The following is a 20,508-nucleotide window of genomic DNA, read 5'->3' as shown; positions in this document are numbered from 1 at the left end:
TGATGTGAGCACTTTCCTCTATGTGTTTCAGAGCGGAAGAGCTCCAGACAGCCTTGCGCGTGGGCTAGTAGCTGCTGCACAATGTTCCCTGCTCCGTAGCCTGACCAGCGCGCCCTACTCTTACCTGGTGTGTTTACCTGTTGGGTTTGTCCTTGACAAACAGTGAGCACCTGTTGTTGTTTAGGGTCATTCCGATAGTTACAGCATGCACGCAGGTGAGACACATTGCCCCACGTGGGTGAGTCATCAATGAGAAAGCTTTGTCCGCTTTTTCCTCCTAGCTTTCAGAGCAGTGGTTCTCAGCCTGTGGATCAGGACCCCTCCCCCAACAAAAGACCACTGGAAAACATGGATATCTATGTTATGATTCGTAACAGTTGAAGATCACAATTATGGAGTAGCAATAAAAATAATTTTAAGGTTGGGGGTCACCACAACATGAGGAACTGTATTAAAGGGTCGCGGCAGTGGGAAGGTTGAGAGCCACTGCTCTAGAGCTTGGCCGTGAGCTAACTCCATGTGTATCAACTATGCTCTCCCAGTATGGAATTTTCGTTTTGATTTTCCTCGTATTTGTGTTACTTGGTGGATGGAAGCTCAACTTAAATGGCAGCTAGTAAGTCAATCTTTTAGATTTAGTATTCTTCTAGTAATCTTTTAGATTTAGTATTCTTTTATCACGTTTAAGGTTTCTCTTTTAGGTCGGGGCTTTCTTTCAGGTGTTTTTAAAGAGCATAGCGGGAAGATATTAGTTGCTCTTAGCACATTCTAAAAATGGCTCTGGGAGCCAATACTGCTGAACTCGACAGTAAAACAATCTTTTCAGCCCCCTTATCAGAACCGAACCCATCTCGCCAGGTCTGGATCAAATAACTCCCCCTCCAAGAGATGGCGGTTACCCAGCTTCCTTCCCAGTTTATTCCGGAAGATTGCCACTGGGGTTAGTGACACATCGGTAACCTCTTAGGAAACCTCTAAGGTAGGTGGCGCTTCTCCTCGGCCCCGACTCCCACCCCCACCTCAGGTACATGCAACTCAGGCAGGCAACTCAGAAATGACACCACACAGCCATTCATTCACCAGATATATTTGAACTCTAAGCTCTTTGAGCTGTACACGTGCACAAATGATTCAGTTGGTGGGAACTTTCCCCTTCCCCTCCATTGAAAACGTTTCGAACTTAAAAGAGTGCCGAAGAGGTTTGCATAATGTGCGTCATGGAAGTGTTGAGGCGATTGCGACTTTCACAGTGCCGGGAGGTCCCACGGCTTTCCCGTTTCTCCCGGGGAAAGCTAACCCCTCCCCGCTCCCACGCTCAACCTAGCAAGAGAATCCCTTGGTGTGCAGCAGGCTAACATCTACACATGGCAAATACAGTTTGCTAAGACCTCGTTCATTGAGAACGCCTGCACAACATAGTCACGTCAACTTTTGCTAAACTGGAAACTTCCGCTACCACTATTTGGAAACACAAATTATTTCCAAGGCTTTCACGCATTTAGAATCCCCCCAGCCCCCAGAACCTACATCCTGAATATTAATGTGGATTGGAAAGTCAACCCTAGGCGGTTAGTTGACTTGTAATCAATCCATCTGCACAGCTGAGTCCAATGTTTCCGCCACTAGAGGGCACCATCTCTCCGCTACTTGTAGTCTTTCCGTTGGTCAATGAAAAACCAAAACCCCTCCACAACAAAGAAAGTCAAAGCATTTGCTTATTGTACTCTCCTCGGACCTGATTTTGAAGAGGAGACTTATTTTCTGCATGGAAACTCGGGATTCCACAAGCAACGCTGTCCTCAGTCTCAACCGTAATGCACTGTGTCCAGTACTATATTGCTATATTCACAGTAGAGCGGACTTTAATTTTCTGAGTGAGCAGTCTAGGTTTGAAGTCTCTGTCGAAACTAGCATACACCTTAGTCAAAAAACCACAATCATCCCTCCATCGGGTGGCTGTGTTAGTGTTCTTGTGTGTTTTTTCTGAGGCTTAGGTCATGAAAGTACTAGCCCGTTCTGTGGTTCATTGTATTTGCATCCAGAATTACTTGTTAATGAACAGGAATTGATGAGGCTTGACACATGGAGCAGACAGTATGGTTCTGTAGGTGTATCCTCTGCAATGCACTTTGGGCTAGAGAAATACAAAAGTCACACGTAACAAAAACAAAGAACTTTGGAGCACACGGGCACTGACCGAGTGGGGCCGCCATCCGTTCATCCATCATCCTCTTGTGCTCTGAGATGCTCAGCTGTGTCTACGCTCTCGGGAGTTAGCATCATCCAAGCTGCCTAGAGCTGACACTTGGATCTTTGTTTAAAAACGGGTGATCTTGACAGCAAAGAGGTTGGCTAGCCGGTTATATATTGACACGAGACATTGCTGTATCCTTTTACAACTCGGCGTTAACCGTAAGAGCGTGTTATAGGATCAGATTATCTACATTAGCATCAGAATGCATTCAGAAGCAACGCAGGTATGATGTCGTTAAGCAGCTAATGGTCGAACAATCACTAAATCAAAAACATCCAGATCTTAACTGCACAGCCCAAACATCTGTACAAATATACAAAGGGGGGGGTGTCAATCATTCAGACACCGTGAGACTTTTATAATAAATAGGTTTGTCTGAAATCGGTCTCTGTGACCTGGACAAGCCTCCCCAGTGACACTGGGGAGTGCTATATGGTAGTGGGGTTCAGAATCTACTGAGGAATATCTTTGGAGCCAAGCTCAATTTTGCCTTCAGACAGAGCTATATATGATGTATTGACTCAAACTGAAAATGATTCCCAGGCTTGTTGAGCTGGATGGTGCTGGGGACACCCCTTGTCTATACAGGACACGGCTGGGATTCCGTGTGGTGGGGTGTACCCTCAAATCATCAAAATAAATGCTGGTGACCGTGCATGTCCTGGGAATGTTGGGATGCAGAGGACTGGGTGAGACCAGATAGGGGATCCCATGCAGTCAAAATCAAGTTTACTTATGGTCCTATATAAGTGGCCAGGAAAAAAAAAACACAACACCACACATACACACACACACACACACACACACACTCACTCACACACACACACCACACGACTGGAGCGGCTCACAAACAACATAATTGCTATTTGTTACTGATGTCAATGGCTTGGATCAACATGAGAGAACAGAGATATAGGCTGTACTGATTGTTTAATAAGAAAATACTACCTTTTTTCTATAACTTTCTAAGTAATAGATTATAGTTAATGGGTGTGAGTCGATTGGGAGACATGTCACCTTTTCCTAGCCCTTTTGTCCGAGAGGCTTAATTACAAGGAAGGAATCGCAAACAGCCAAACACCCTGGGACTTAAAGGCAATTAATGTTTCGGACAAACAACAGGGGAAGCATGATGAGAGGAAATGCGTGTCATCATGGACGTGCTCAGTTGGACATGGAGGGCGGCAGGCCGGGACGCCGGGTTTGGATGATTTTTGGCTTTGGAGAAGTCTTTGGATCCTCTTCTTCCTCCATGTCGCTGTCACACACATGCACCACGACACTTGGTGTGGACTCAGTTCCTGCGTGCAGTTCGTACTTCTCTCCTGAAAAGCAAGACATCAGGTGAGGAAGAGGGAAGGATTCTTTTGGGTTAGTTGCTGGGGTTTGTTTTTTGATGTTGTTGTTATTTGTTTGCTTTGCTTTGTTGTTTTTGAGACGGGGTCTCATATAGCCAGATAGCCCTAGCTGTCCTGGAACTCACTCTGTAGACCATGCTGGCCTCAGATTCACAGAGATCAGCATGACTTGGCCTCCTGAGCGCTGGGATTAAAGACATGCACTACATACCCAGGCAAGGGAAGGATTCCTAAAAGCTGTTTTGGCCAGGTTTGCAAAGGAAGTAGGGTGAACATTTTTAGGTGTGTTGGAAAGCCTGTGATCTGGCCGTGGATGGAATGAGGGCCTATCAGTCACTATGTCCTGTCTATCATCTATCAAATACCCAGCTGCCATCTGTCCACTATCAGCCATCCAACACCAAATAAGCCACTTAACCTTTCTCGGTCACAGCAAGCTTGACTGTAAATTTCAAAATGGTACTTCCATTTTGTCAGAGTGTGAGGACTAAATGCATTTGGCAATACAATACTTTGGCTCTTCGGTATGCTCCAAAGGCTTGGCTTGCAGTGCTCTTGGTAATGGTATGAGTTGGAGCCTCACAGAAGAGTTGATGGAACCCCTGGCTTCTCCTGCCTCTTTCTTTTTGGTTCTTGACCTCCAAGAGGTGAGTCAGCCTTCTCCATCATGACTCCCTCCTTAGGAACTGTGCTCCACAGGGCCAAAGGAGCATGGGCCAGAAGTTCTGAAACCACAAGTTAAAGCTAATTTCATTGACTGATTAGTTCAGGTGCTTTGTTACACTGATGCGGAGCTGGGTAACAGCCAGTTAGTCATATCTGTTACTGTTTGATCCCCGGTCACGCTGCTAAGAGCTGAGTAATCTTGAGTCAGACACTTTTCGGAGAAGCTAGTCTTTAAATTCTCCTCCAGACACATAATACTCACAACCACAACTGCTCCGAGGTACAGTAAGAATAGAACATTGCTTGTCCAGAGTCTGCAGTGGTTACTAGCAGACCATCATTAAGGCCCTAACTCCAAGAGTCTCATTATGTGTGTGTGTGTATTGGAGGTATGTGGGCACACAGATGCATATGTGTGGATGAACATGTGAAGCCATAGGACAGTCTTAAATGCTATTCCTCAGGTAAATCTACCTTTTGCTATTGTTGCTGCTGTGGCTGCGTTGAAATGGGGTCTCTCATTGGCATGGCTTAGTTGGCCACCAAGCCCTAGCCCCTGCAGTACCTTGTTTGTAAATGACCAGCCAATTGTATGTGGGTTCTGAGAATTGACTTGGGTCCTCATGCTTATCAAGTGTTGTAGGCATGTTAGCAACTGAGCCATCTTTCCAGTCCCTGTTTTACAATCAAATCACTCCCAAATCTGTCTTTACTTTACCTCAGCAGGTGTTTTCTGAGCATCTCTCATGGTCCTCCCCACTGCTGTCAAACAATATTTGTGCCTTAACAGCATAGAATCAACAAAACCTTCAGGTATGAGAGCAAGAGGAGGTGAGTCTACGCTGTAACTTCACAACTGTTAATATCTCCACCTTCCCTTGAGACCTCACCCCTTCCTTCCCATCCTTCATGACTCAACAGAAAAAGACTTCAGACAATAGGACCTCCCAGACTTGGTTACCGGCTCTGCAAGTCTCACTAGATCAAGTCCTGATGTCCTTGAACTGGTCCAGGAGATTCTACATCAGCCCTCACTAGTTTTCTCCCACAAACTCACCCCTTGTGCCTTGTCAGAGTGACTTACATGCTACCTCCCAATCATGGCCATGTTCTTTCACCTGCCCAAGTAGCAGAGTGACCGACTTAGCTGCTACCTCCTAAACATGAAGCTCACATTCCTCCGCCACCTTGCTGGCTGCAATACTCAGTATTGTCTCATCTCCCTCTGACACCTCCTGAAACGTGCCCTCTTTCCAACATGGAATACCAACCCATTCAGGAATCTTGCCTGCTGTCCTAGGTCTGCATGGAAAGAGCCTCTACTTGATGACTAGAGCAAGTCCTGTCTGTCCCCATGACAGGGTGCAGGGTGTCAGTCATTTGTGCCACTGTGCACATGACAGTAAGGAGCAATCATGGAACAGAAGGCTTGCAAGGATGCTGACACTGAAGATGAGGTCCCTGATGATGCAGGAGGTACCAAAGCTCTCCCGAGTGGTGCTGAGGAGGAAGGCCATACTACTCAGTCATTGTTATTTGTTGAACTGTCTCCCTCAAAGGCATCAAAGTCCTAACCTCTAGTTCCTGTGACCACATTTTTACAGATGATAATGTTAAAATGAGGTCGCTGTGTCCACAGACTTACAAAAAAGGGAGAAGTTTGGGGAGACATGGAAACTCACACAGAGACTACCGTGTGGAGAATGGATCTCTGATGTCCAAAGCCAAGGAATGACCCGAAGCTAGGGAAGAGCCAAGAATGGGTCCTTCTCTAGCACCTTGGTCCTGTGCAAACCTTGATCTCAGCGCCTCCAGAGATGTCTGTCAACAAATATGCTTGCAAAAAGTCATTTGCTTTGTGGTGTTCCACAGCCTAGAAACTTAATGGAGCCACGCTTTGCTTTTTTATTGGGTCTGAAAAGTTTTATTCTTTTTAAAAGTTGCATGTATGTGTTTGTATGCATGTTTGTGTGTTTTGGTGGGAGCAGGTGAGGAGGTCAGAGGTCAACTTTGGGCGTTAGTCCTTGCTTAGTTGGCATCCAGGAGGGTCTATTTGCTGTTAGGTATACCAGGCTAGCTGGGCCATACCTGCTTGTTATGCCCTGTTTTTAGCTTCCATCTTGACCTAGGAACACTGGGACTATGGACACATATCAGGGCTTTCTGTGGGCTGGAGGGATCCAAGCTCAGGTCCTTACACTTGCATGGACAGTACTTCACTCACTGAACTGTTTCCTCAGCCTGAGGGTCAGGGAACTCTTTACCAGACACTGGCCATCAGCATCCCACTGTGTCAGCAGGAACTTTCCCAAGTCATGACAACGGATGGTCTGGAAAACAGAGGATTATGACCCTGAGAGCTGTGGAAGCTAAAGGGCTATACGCAGGTAGAACCGTTGTTCCGCAGTGCATGAAGACTCGGAGTCAGATGTGCTGAGATTGCAGGACGATAGGACTGCATCCAGTATTACATCCCCATCTGAGTCAGCTGATGTGGACGAGTAGCATGATACCTCTCTTTGGCGTTCCTGCTATGTAGTGAGCTGGGATGGAGAACAAGCGTTAACCAAGCAAGGGTTTATCCCCCTTTGAAATCACTGTAGGCGTGTTGTTGTGGTCCTTTTCATGATGGGTCAAATGAATTGTCATGAGCGGGGTTTCTCACGATGAGAGTAAGCAATGAAAGACAAAAGAAAATCAAAGCTCTAGGGTAGAAGTTGTTTGGGTACTGCTAAGGTGGGGAGGGGGCTCTTGAAACCAGCTTTATCTGAGGGGTTCAGGAGCTGGGTCAGGGCAGCTTAGTGGCATCTCTGGGCACTGCTGGTTCTTAGATAACAAATGCACACCAGCAGGGGGCAGCAACACTGCTGGTTCTGATCTAGTGGAGGTGTGTGTGTGTGTGTGTGTGTGTATGTGGACATGCGCATGTGCACATCATAGCCCCATGTATTTCTTGGTATTCTTCAAGAGAGACAGAAGCAAGTGATTCCTGAGCCCTCCAATGAGACGAAAGTCTTTTTAGCAGAAAGGATTTCTTTTGGGTTGTCACACTACAAAAAGCCCATACGAGGAACCCCGAAGAACCACGGTGGTCCTGTGTACTGCTCTGCTTCTTGAGAGTGCAGAGGTGGAGCGCGTGTGTGCACGCATGTGCACGTGTGTATGTGTTTGTGTGAGACCACAGAAGGGATCTGCAATATCCGTGTGAACGTGAAGGTTGTGGCGCCTAAGGCTGATGTGGCAGACAGCGGTGGGTGATGCAGGCCTTTCCTCATTTTTTGGCAAGAAAGTTACCCTTGCTGGAAACAAGATGACTTTCTGTAACCCAGGATGGCCTTGAACTCGCTATGTAACCCAGGGTGGTCTTAAATTTACCATGCAATCTAGGCTGGCCTGGAACTCACTATGTAACCCAGGCTAGCCTGGAACTCACTGTGTAACCCAGGCTAGCCTGGAACTCACTACATAATCAAGGCTGGCCTGGAACTCACTATGTAACCTGGGCTGGCCTGGAACTCACTGTGTAACTCAGGCTGACCTGGAGCTCACTGTGTAACCCAGGCTGGCCTTGAACTCACTGTGTAACCCAGGCTGGCCTTGAACTCACTATGTAACCCAGGACTTAAACTTGTGATCCTTCTGTCCCAGCCTCTGAAGTGATGGTATTTCTAGAATACTCTACCATGAATGAGAATACTTTTCCTTTTGTCCCTTTCCTCTATTTTCCCTTTTCCCTCCCTCTCTCCTTCCTTCCTCCCAATCTTCCTTACACCTTCCCTTTCCTTCCTCTATCTTTTGCATGTCCTTCCCCTATTCCACCTCTCTCTTCTTCTTTTTCTCCCCTCCTTTGCTCCCCACTTCAATTGCAATGAAACACACTGAGCAAAACTAGCTTTTATCACATCTTCTCCTTGCCTTGGTTAAGATAAGGACCGCTCCTTCCAGGCCCTCCTCCTTGTGCCGTGTTGGTGCCTCTGGAGTGGAGGAAGTGGGGCCCCGAATGGGACGGTAGCAGTGGGTTGTAGTGATGTAGCCCTCTGAGTGTGGGGTACAGTGCATCTTCAGTTACGTTTATCAAATCAGACTGCACTATGCAAGCCATGCATCTGGCCGCGGTTCCGCTAAGGCTGACATCTCATTGTGCTATTTTGGGAAAGTTTGCTACTATCAAAATCCCACAAAGCTTAACATCTGCTGACTGCCTACAAAATAAAAGAAATGGCTTTGGTCTTACTGGATTGAATTTTTCTTTTTTTGGCTTCTCTTCCCCTTCGGGCTTCAGTTAATTCTTCCATTCTGAGGGTTGACGTCAATGCTGTCACCATGCAAAGGGAACAACTGGGCTTAGCTGGGGACAAAGTGCATGTCAAGCTTTATCTGCCCAGGGTGGGGACAGTCTTGCCGTGGTAGAGTGAGGACAGGACATTCAGACTAGTTTCTTTGATGGGACAAGGAAAGCATTCATCTGTCCCATGCTCCTTCCTTTGTCTGCATTAGCTTGTCCTGTCCCCTTTGTGCAGAAAGGAGGCCGGGACCAAAAGCAATCAAAACTGCTGTCTTTGCTGAGACATAAAAATCGATCTACTGTGGGCAAGACTCAAATGTCCACTCAGGCCATGGACACTGACCAAGGCTTGCCTGCTATTCAAATTAGATTCCAAATTCTGTCCTCTCTCTTCTTGAGCAGGTGGAGCCAGGCTGGTGACAATGTCCCAGTTCCTACATTTGAAGGAAAGCACTGTGTTGCAGGCAAGATGCTTCCAGTCACTGGCAAGCAAGTCCTCTAGGGATGCTGTGTCTTCCAGTCTAAATGACACAGGAAGCCCCCATCATACCACCTTTGACTCTGGGCAGTGACCGAGCCCCTCCACTGCTTATAGAGTTTGTAAACACTGGTTTCTTGTAGAGGCACGTGGGCCTGGAGATGGTGCACGCATGTGCATTAAAGCAAGGTCAAGAAGACTGTATAGATTTTAATACGTAGAAAGGAAAAATCCTTTCCAGCAAGGGGAAAAAGAAACCTTCCTGAGACTTCAGGCTTTGGGGACTAGTCCTCGTTATGTGTCATGAAGGGGAATAGATAGAATCCCTACCCCAGGGGCTTTTAAATATAGCAAAGTCTAACAGTGTAGGAGTCTTGTTCCGCTACACCTTCTGCTGTTCTGGAGGATTTCTCCTCCTGAGCACTGATCCCCTTGTAGGAGGAGTGTATTTCCAGGCTGGTCTCACCCTGGTCGACTATTCTATAAGCACCCACTCCTTTCCTTGCTCACATGTTAGATATAACATGGACTCTGTCTTTGCCTTGTCTCTGTTTCCTTTCTACCGCATGTGTGTGCGTGCGTACATGCTTGCGTGTGTGCGTGTGTCCTCAAGGCTTTCTCTACCAGTCCTCCAGGCTTCTAAGTGAAAATCCTTAAGTGGGGCACCTGTCCCATCAACCACCACAAGTGGACAGTCCCAGGGTCTTCCTCAACACGACTCTGTAGCATTTCCACACATGTTCCTGCCAACCTCTGCGAGGCAAAGACCCCAGCCGGGATGCACTTCCCACCACCTGGAGCACTTCCTGTTGCTTTTCTCACCACAGCAACTAAATCTTCCTAAAACAGATGGGGATGCTGCCTTGTCACATGCTAATAATGTGACTCAGAGGAAGCTGTATAGCAGTTCCGAGAATCATCAGTGCCAGGGGATTTAATGCCTATGTTCCTTGGATGAAGTGCAGTAAATTCATGCCGACTGAATAAAACTCTCCCAAGATGCCCGGTATTAATTACTTGGGAGAATGTAACTGTGGCCAGTGTTGCTCAAATAATCTCTGGTTTCCAGTATGATGAACTAATCATACAGCATTTAAACAAATCAAGCAGTGAAGCAACCGCGAAGGGTTTTGACTCAGTGGTTCTCAAAGAAACCTAAAAGGCAAAGCCCAGGCTGGGTCCCAAAGACGAGTGTGTAGCTGGGCATCATGAAACCTGGTCCTGAAGACAGACCCATTCTTTCCCCCAGTCAACACTTTCTGTTTTCTGAATTGTCACTGGTAAATCTTTCTCCTCTCTCTCTCCCTATCTACACCTCTATGTCTAAGGGACAGAAAACTGCACGTTGTTATTTTTTTTTTTTTTGGTTTTTCGAGACAGGGTTTCTCTGTGGATTTGGAGCCTGTCCTGGAACTAGCTCTTGTAGACCAGGCTGGTCTTGAACTCACAGAGATCCACCTGCCTCTGCCTCCTGAGTGCTGGGATTAAAGGCGTGCGCCACCACCGCCCAGCTTGCACGTTGTTATTTTAATGAGATCTTGGATTTTTTTTTTGAGGTGGTCAGAAACACTCAATTCTAATACTTAAATGTATTATCTTTTGTGTTATCCATAATTATCCCATTCAAGTGATAGTTGCATACTGTGTGTGTGAGAGTGTGAGTGTGTGTGTGTATGTGTGTGTGTTGTTTTTCCATCACTCCCTTTGTTATTGTCTTAATATAGAGTCTCTCATGGAACCAGAAGCTAGCCAGCTTCAGAAAAGCTAGCCAGTCACCAAGCTCGCAAGATCTGCCCATCTCTACCTTCTCGGTACTGACCCAGTTCCAGTTGGAAATTTGAGCTGAATTCCTCATGCTTTAAGAGCAAGGGCCACTGAGTCATCTCTCTAGCCCCTCTGGTGATATTTTGTTCTCCACATTACTGACGTCAGAATGTAGACTGAGTGGATATCTACTAGTTAATGCTCAATAAATACACGATCGATTTACAGAGGCCACTGAGCTGTTAATAATTACCCGTGTAAAGTCCAGTATACACCTGAGGCATCTGGGAACCACTGGAGTAGGATAGAAGGCCAACAAACTCCTGTGGCATCCAACATGGACCTCAAATATCCATGTAGGACCTGAGAAAGCAGTCTCTTGGGTAGGTTTGACTCTTTTAAAAGGCTCTTCTGTATAGCTGAGCACTTAAGCAGCCAGCAGTGGGTACAAACTCCTGCTTCATGAATACATAGAAAATTCCCAGAGCTGGGTTGGGGGATATGGCTCCCGGTCCTGGGCAGTACCCATCAATATGAAATTCAGCTCTCAGGAAATGGAGAAGGACAGAGCCAAAAATAAGTATGCCATATGCTAAGCAGAGCCACACTGAGGTAGCCTAGCAGTTTAAGATTTGGCCTATGCAGTCAGAGGAGGCTGCAGATACACACATACACACATGCACACACACACACACACACACACACACACACACACACACACACACACATGGTCTAGGCTAACAAAACTTCTGAATAGGTGAACCGGTTACAGTGTGTTTTAAAAAAGTACTTAGGTACTACATAAAGAAAAATAAACTGGGTATAGACAGTCATAGAAAAAGTAAATAGTTTAATAATAATAATAGTAAAGTCTTTAAAGACAGAGTAAAGTAATTTAGCAAGAATAAGCCACATAAGGATGGAAAATACACAAGCATCTGAATCCTGTATGATATTTTGTTGACTCTGAACTTTTAAAATGCTAATATACAAAAACAACAGCTGCTGAGAGACACTGGAGTATGAAAACTAAATTAAACCAACCTGTAGATTTTAAGAGTGTCTTAACTTCAAAATGGAAGTCAGAAAAATACATTGTGTTGGGGAGAGGTTGTGCCTTTGTTTCCATAGGAAACAAAAAGTTATGGTTCTCTTCAAAATTAATAAAGATCAGATTTAATTGGGGAAGACCTCCTAAGGATATTGGCTTCAGACATGAGGTAAAAAGCCAAGAAAGACCTCAGTACAGGTGATGTATATGCTGATCCCTCAACAAGGGAACAGCTCTGAGACTGGATGAAATATGATAAATCTGTTGGCTACAGAATCTACATGACTTATTATTATATGCCATCCTTTCATATGACATGGATAGAGGTTTGGTTATACGGTCCAAATATCTTGTAAGCTCACAGATGCCTTTTGCTCGCTCAAACATAGAATAAAAAAATAATCTTTAGCTGACTTGTACATACTGTACATTCCATATTTGTGTTAATGCTGATATGTATGTTGTCTTTAAAAGTTTATGTGTTTTCAGAAAAAAAAGGATCAACACTAATGAAGACATGGAGTCCAGGTGATCCAGCATCTTAGAATGCCTCTGTTACAGTTTCCTTAAAACTATGCATCCAGAGCAACAGCAAAGCTTCTCGTTGAGATGGTCTATACTCACAAACTATCCAGCCAAGACTTCAGAGAAGTTCTACACTTTCACATCACACAGAGACTAAATAAAAACTAATACAAATAGCTCTCCCAGGACTTGATCATTATCCCAATTTTCTCATGGTCCCATAAAGATGTCATTGCCTCCAAACAATAGGAAACAATCTAGAGAAGACTACTCTTATTCCCAACAGGTGGGGTGGGTGTTTTTTGATCATTCTGTGGGTTATGTACGTCTGTCATTATTTAGGGGGTTAGTTACAAGTTATTATTGGTCATGGTCAGGAAAAAAGCTGAAGAAAGGAAATTAGATTCAGGGATCTCTTTCAGAAAGAGAAAGGGGGGATATAGTATAGAAACGATGGGATAAAAGGGTGAATTGAGTCTACTTTTAAATAACCACTACTCTTAAATAGTTTATATTGGTATGGATTTTTATATATTGATGCAAATTTAAGGTTATTTTTGTTATACTGTATATATGCTTTTATTGTTGTTTAAGGTATTGTACAGTCTATTTAAAAATATAAAGTTCTAGTCCCTAAAGGCTATTATTACAAACTGTTTAGGATAATTAAGAAATGTAGGTTAATAGTCAACCAAACTTGTAATGATGTAGGTATGTTCTCAATATTAAACAGACATATATTTTAGATATATAGGAGGTCTTCAAATGCTTCAGAGACCTACAGAATAAGGCATCTAAAATGTTTTAATAACATAAGGTTTTTCATGACAGGTCCATGAGAGGTTCTGACAGCATCCAATTTTTTTTTGAAAAGATGATGCACATTGAAAAGCCTCCATGTGAAGTTTGTTTTTATTGTGCCAAAGTTAGCCACTGGGAAAAGAAACTACCCTTGCCTTGACTTCTGATAGTATCCTGTTCAAATTGGACAAGCAGGACACAAAAAGAAGACAACTGCCAAACATTAAGACAAGGTGGGACAGTCCTTCAAAATTCTTGCTTCACAGAAAAGTCTTCCAGATACTCTAGGCCTATAGATCAAAGATGGATACTCCAACATTCTAGAGAACCTTGGGGTTATTGTTCAGGCAGCCAGATTTCTCTGCCATTTCTTAGTTTTGGAAGTTGCTTGATCTGCACTTCCTATTTAATCAGTAATATTATATCCTTCTTGGGTCTCTGACAGAGTTGAAGATAAGATAGTTATAGTACAGTTTGTCTTATCAAATTCAGTAAAGAAACTTACAAAAGAGTTATAAAGTGTATAAGGTTAAGAGATGTAAAAGCTTAAATTCTTATCCAAGAAAATGGTTTGAGGTCTAAAAAGATATTTTTTGGATGAAAATAAAAGTTATGATTAAAAATGGTTTAGATATAAAGCTTAAACTCACTAATATAGGATAGATAACACAGTACTTTCTCTGAAATTGCCAAATATATATGGACTAAACATTGTGAATATACTTCTTACTTAGAAACGTTCTTATTGTATATAATTTTCCTCTGGTACAGTTAAAACCTTTCCTTTTTATTTAGACAAAAGAAGCAAATGTTGTTGGATGTTTGTACACTGTGTGAAGGTGTATTGTGATTGGTGTCATACAAAGCTGAATAATCAATAGCTAAGTAGGAGCTATAGGTGGAACTTCTGGGCAGAGAGAGAAAGAAGATTAATTTAGGTGCTAAGGGGAAGTGAGACACATGGAGGAAGCAGGATGACCAATATGGAGATAAGGTAAAAAGCCAGGAGACAAAACAAAGATTAATATAAATGGGTGATTTAAGTTATGAGAGCTACTGGGATAAGCCTAAGCTAAAGATGAGCTTTCATAATTAATAACAAGTCTTTGTGTCATTATTTGGTAGATGGCTGATGGGACAGTTAGTTTATCCTGGTTAAAGAATGGTGCATGTTCTCTGACCCCCTCTGGTACTCTTCCAGTATTTGAAGTAGCCCTGGGGTTCTTTAGAAAAGATGATGATGATTGATGATAATGATGGTGATAATGATGATGATGATGATGATAGAGGAAGAAGAGGAGATGCCAAATGATCAACAGTATCTTGCTTCTCCTCTCATTCTGAGAACATCTGGGTCTCCTCCTTGATCAGTGCTGACTCCCTCTGGGTTGTACCCAAAGCTTCCTGTAAGTCATGTGTGTATTCTCACACCTGTGCCTTGGGTCCCTTCCTACTGAATCTGTGGTCACAGACTCACCCATGAATGTTCCTCTACAGAGTGACTTTTGTTCTAGCTTTCTCACTCTTGCTGAAACACTGTTTAGAGCAGGAATCTGCTTTGCTTACTGTAGCTCACAGAAAGCTGGCTTCCTCCTTAAACTCAGTAATAGCTCTGCTATTGAGCACTTACTCCATTCCAGACCAGGGCTGAGTCTCTGTGTAAGCCACTTTTAAAGACTAATACTTACAATACAGCATTGTGACATCATGACTAAGGGGGCAGGAGGATAAAGAACTTGCTTCAGGTCATAGAGAACATAGAAGATAAAATCTAGAGTCAAACTCATACCTTGAGTTTTTGCCATTATCTCAAAGCAAGAGGAGGGTCTAACTTCATGGTAGATAATTCTTTATAGCTGAAAGAGACTAGGCACTCTGAGGAGAGGGCACTGAGCACTTAAAGATCACAGTTATTGAGGAGCTGCCTATTTACAAGGCTTAAAATGTTTTTTTAAACATTCGTGCATTTATTTTGTATATATATGTGGATGTACATGCATCGGAGGACAGCTTCCAGAGGTCAGTTCTCTCCTTTCACCATGGACCTGGGGATTGAACTCGGGTCATCAGGCTTGGTAGCAAAGACTTCTATCTGCTGAGCCATCTCACCGTCTGATTCACAAGATAACACAAGAGTAGCGAAAGGACACACTTTTATGGAATGGTTGGGAGGACAGAAATTACAGAAGCATTTCAGAGAATTCCTGTTGTTTCTACAGGGTTTCTCTGATTCCTTGATGTTTACACAAGTTTATGTTTAATGTTGGTTAGCCCTGGAGAAGAGCAGAGTGCTCCGGTTCAAACTGGGTACCACTGTGTCACCGTTACTGTGCAACGGTGAAAGAACCAAGTGGTGCCGAGTGACTTCCCAGCAGAGGTAGGTATAATAGCAACTCGTGATAGGAAACCACCACTCACCTAGATGGCAAGCATTCTCCCTGCCTGTCCCATTTCTGAAGATGGTGAAAGAACAAAAAGAAGAAGAATTCCCAGGGAATTTATCACAAGAGCTGTCTACCTCTTCCAGAGGGTTCTCCTTCATGCTGAATTGTGGTGGCCATTTATCTTAGGTCCCTCCTGAGACCCATAGGACCCATGGAACTTCACAGGACGTATCCATAGACCGAGGGCCCAATTTTATGGTACAAAGATGGAGGAGGAAGCGCAGGAGGGTTTTATGTTGCCACTCGCAGGACTGAAGATAACACCCAGGGAGCATGTGGAGAAGAAAGGGCTCCTTTACGTGTGTAGCCCTTCAGGGTAAACTCCTGGAGAGGACACAGAAGCTGATGGACATCTGTTGGGAGGTGAGCGCTGCAGATTCCCTGTGTGTGGAGCCATGGTCGGAGACCATGCTGACAGGAAACGGGGGAGCTGGCTGCTGCGGGTGCAGTTCATGCCTTTGATCATAGTATAGCCATCTTGAAATGTGCAGAGAATCTTCATGCAATATTCATGTCACACACCCCAAATATAGGTGCTCATATATATTTGAAAAAGAATATGTCCTTACCACTGAATCAGAGCTTGGAATAGATATGTCTTCCTTGTGAGTTACATTAATTATTGGCAGATACTTTCCGCTTGAGGGAAACGGGGTGCTAAGCAGCCACCACAGCAGAGATTCTTTACTATGACATGTTTTGATAGAGTAGAATTCGGGGGGGGGGATCTAAATATAGCCGACGTGGGCAACTTGAAACTGAAGTACCATTTAAAACCCTCCTCTGCAGTTAACTAAAATTGATCTTGCTAAGCAGAGCTAAAAATAGCAGGAGGGGAGAAGGAAATAGACAATGTTTTCCTCTCTCCCTGCAGGCATTCTCAGTGGCAATGAGCATGACCTTCTGCGCCCTCCTGAGAGCAGAACAAAGGGCTGGCAATTGGCATCTGCTCAGACCCTCCACCTGTTTAGCTGGGTGGCAGGCCCTCTCTTCACCATTTCTGTCCACTGTTTTTGTTGGGTTTGTGATTTTATTTTCCCTCTCTTTCCTACTACATTATGAAAAGAACAGAACCCTGTACTGCTTCTCAAATTGGTAATAGCAGATATCATAAAACACACAGAAATGGATAGTGTTAGCTCATGAACTCACTTCCAGGTCAGAACCCATGTTACTGCCTCTGGATCAGAAGCACAGAAAGCCCTCATTTCATAGGGACTGTAAAGACCCCATGGACAAAGAAGAAGGGAGAAAATTCTGTGCTACAGGCCCCCCCCAAAACCTGGGGTATGTGCAGTGGATGGTAGCTGATGGAGAAACTTAAAAGTTATCAAAGTGCAGAGAGTCAATGTCTGTGGCGTGCTTAGCCACAAGGGATATCTATCCATCCCCCCTTTCCCAGAATTTGGGGATCATTGGGGGCAAGGAGGTAGAAAGATTGTAAGAGTAAGAGGTGGGAAGGATGGAGTGACAGGTGTCTTCTGGATATTACTCCACCTCTGCCCTCATAAGCTCACAGGAGCTGTAGCTGACTTCACAGGACCAAGCCAGGCAACATTAGAGAAAGGAGAGGAAAGAAGCTCAGGGACACCCAGCCACGATGAGGAGGCTATGAATTGCTGGCCTCTGGGGTGGTGTGACTCTGTTTCCTTTAAGGGTGTGGGCCCTGGTAGATGGTTTATGTGGCAGAAGACAGCCGCATATTCATGAGTATATGGACAGCCCACAACGTAACTCTGTGGGTTACTAAAAGAAAGGTTTACAACGCTGGAATGGGTGGGGAGGAAGAGGGAGGGTCTGGGCAGAGTTATGAAGAGGAGTGGGGGTGATTATGATCAGAATACTTTGTATGAAATTCTTGAAGAATTAATAAAAAATATTATATTAAAAATAACCTGGAACTCAGGAATTGAGTTATAATTTGTCCCTGAAATGACACTGTGAAAGGATTAAAGAAATGAACTTAATGAAATCATTTCTAATGGCGATGCTGGAAGTCCTTTTGCTACTGCAAACATTAATTAACTGCTATCTGACTCTGTCTGGCTAGAGCCACAGAAAGCAGCAATTTGCTGCTGAAGACACTATCTCTAAGCAGCCTAATATCTGAGGTATCGATTTATTTATTCATTCAGCTATCTGATATTTATTGAGTATCCACTATGTGCCAGGTACGACTGGGAGCTGAGAATACCAATGTTAATAAAGCATAAACATTCCTTTTTCAATGTCAGGGAAGAGTCAACATTGAACAACAGGGAATGTCCACAAAGAGAAGTGAGTATGTGTGCAAGGAAAACAACTACTGTCTGTCTGTCTGTCTGTCTGTCTGTCTGTCTATCTATCTATCTATCTATCTATCTATCATCTATCATCTGCATCTATCATCTATCTATCTATCATCTATCTATCATCTGCATCTATCTATCTATCTATCATCTATCTATCTATTTATCTATCTATCTATCTATCTATCTATCTATCTATCATCATCTATCATCTATCTATCATCTGCATCTATCTATCATCTATCTATCTATCTATCTATCTATCTATCTATCTATCTATCTATCTATCATATATCTATCATCTATAATCTATTTATCATCTGTCTGTCTGTGTCTGTCTGTCTGTCTGTCTGTCTGTCTGTCTGTATCTATCTATCTATCTATCTATCTATCTATCTATCTATCTATCTATCTACTCTGCTGTGACACCTTGTTGGGGGATAGGACAGACATGTAGGTAAAGGGAAGATATAGGTAATGTGTAGTCTTGATCCCTCTATGTTGTGCCTGAGATAGCCTGTGCTATAGCACAGTCACACATTGGATCAGTGCAGCAGTTTTGGGAAGGGTTTGGGTGATGATGACTGAGCACCAATGAATGGACTAATGCTGGTCTTATTTCCATGAGACTTAGATCAGTTACCACAGTGTGGGCTGTTACACAACATGCCCCAAACTCATAGCCTCTGTGGGTTTGTTTTTGTTTTAAAGACAGGGTCTCACTTTATAGATATGAAAGAATATATGCCAGGAACTTGCTCTGTAGACTAGGCTGGCTCAAACTCAGAGAGATCCTCCTGCCTCTGTCTCCCAAAGCCTGGGAATAAAGAATACCTCTCCCACACCTGGCTGCCTGCGTCATCTGGGTGACACCTGAACTGAGCAGATGCTGACATTAGGTCCTCGGACTTCCTAGCTTCCAGAACCACTAGCTGAAACAAACCTCTTTCTTTCTATAAATTGAGTCTTGGGTGTTCTGTTTCAGCAACACAGAAGTGATATTCATGGCCTCTAATATGACCTCTATGATATTTTCGGCTTCATTATTGGATACAAGTCATTTATCCACATGGGATGTGGAAGCAAAGAGAAACGGCCTCAAACTACTGGCAAGGAATGCAGACAATAATGCCCCAAAAATCCATGCAAGTGGCAGATGTTCCAAGGACAATACCAGTTTGTCCTTGTAGAGGAGGAAACCCTGGATGCTGGCAACCTTGGCATTTGCTATTGCACATGGCCATGAATGGGCCCTTCGTAGTGCACTCTGCACACTGGGTCAGGCTTTCTGGAAGGCTGGCATGGTGTTGAAGATCACCACCAGCTCAGGGTTAGAACAGAAGTTACCCAGTGCTCTCAAGTACAACAGGCCTAAAGTTGGTGATACTCCATAACAGAAGAGAATCTGGCCAAGGGGTGGAGCTTCACTGCCCGGAATCAGAAGAAGTTCAGAAACCATCCAGCTGCACCACCCTGGGGAAACCCATCTGTTTTCCCACAGCTCCGTCCTGTAGTCTGTGACATGGGGTGACATTAGCTCCAGGGAACTTGCAAAATGGGATGAGGTACATTTATGTGAGGCAGGAAGGTGAAGGTCATAGGTTACCCTGCGTTTGAATGCTGTCAATTGCTTTTGCTCAACTCTCACAACAATAACCCTCCTTTCCTGAAGGTCTGAGGCATTTCCTCCCAACCTCCTCTGTGGCAGGTTCCATAAGTATCCCTACCAGGGCCCAATCCCTGCTCCCAGTGTCCCTTCTTGCTGTCTTTTAGGTCACACTTGTCCTTGAGAATCACCTCTAGGCTCTGGACTGTGAACCAGTAAAGGTGACTGAGTCTGGCCCTCACCCCTCTGTACCACTCTCTGTTGGCACTGACTCCAAATAAAAGTTCACATCCCTGATAAAAACAAAAGTGACTAGAATTTCTAGAACTTCACTGGATTATCAGCCCCAAGTAGGTGGAGCACAGAGCAATTGAGCTGCGATCTCAGTACATTTCATACCAAGGGGCCGCTTCGGTAAAGAGGAAAGACCAGGATGGAATATGCTCAACGCTTGCCGTGTAAACATGAGCACCTGATCTCCAAGACACATGTGGGCATGGGGGTGCACGTGTGTAATCTCAGTGCTGGGGAGGTAGAGACAGATGTATCTCCAAGACTCACTGGTCAGTCAGCTTAGTTACTTGGTGAGCTCCAGGCCAGGTGAGATCCTTTCTCAACAAGCAAGCAAGCAAGCAAGCAAGCAAGCAAACAAACCTGAAAGCAGAAAAGGCAGATGGTACCTAAAGAGCAGTACTAGAGTGTGACTTCTGGCCTACACACACACACACACACACACACACACACACACACACACACACACACACAGAGTTGTAGGATGATGTAAATGAAGGACAATGAGCTCAACCCTGAGTGTGTTCTCAGCAATTTATGTTCTCACCCTGGGGCCCCCAGTCTGCAGTCCTGTAAAATGCAAGTCAGCCAGCCTGGGTCTTGGTGATTCCACAGGAAGTACGATTTGCTAATATGCAGAACAATTATCCAGACTGGTCAATCCTGTGCTTGCTCAAGCTGAGTCAAGCTGGCACCC

At 44.3% G+C, this 20,508-nt stretch overlaps 1 protein-coding gene across 3 annotated transcripts in view; it reads right to left on the bottom strand.

The window, feature by feature from the left end:
* Nucleotides 1-1,071: 1,071 nt before the first annotated feature.
* Rcan2 (regulator of calcineurin 2) overlaps nucleotides 1,072-20,508 on the bottom strand; it is a 240,170-nt gene continuing 220,733 nt past the window's right edge. For all 3 annotated transcript variants that reach the window (XM_075980680.1, XM_075980679.1, XM_075980681.1), the window contains one exon: nucleotides 1,072-3,579. In XM_075980680.1, coding sequence (XP_075836795.1) covers nucleotides 3,419-3,579 — 161 coding nt within the window. In that variant the 3' untranslated portion in view covers nucleotides 1,072-3,418. The remainder of the gene's footprint in view (nucleotides 3,580-20,508) is intronic.

Source organism: Microtus pennsylvanicus, chromosome 7 (assembly GCF_037038515.1).
Source record: "Microtus pennsylvanicus isolate mMicPen1 chromosome 7, mMicPen1.hap1, whole genome shotgun sequence".
In the NCBI taxonomy this organism is placed as follows: domain Eukaryota; kingdom Metazoa; phylum Chordata; class Mammalia; order Rodentia; family Cricetidae; genus Microtus; species Microtus pennsylvanicus.
Note: the sequence above shows the minus strand (reverse complement) of the source record. Positions and strands in the feature narration are given on the sequence as shown.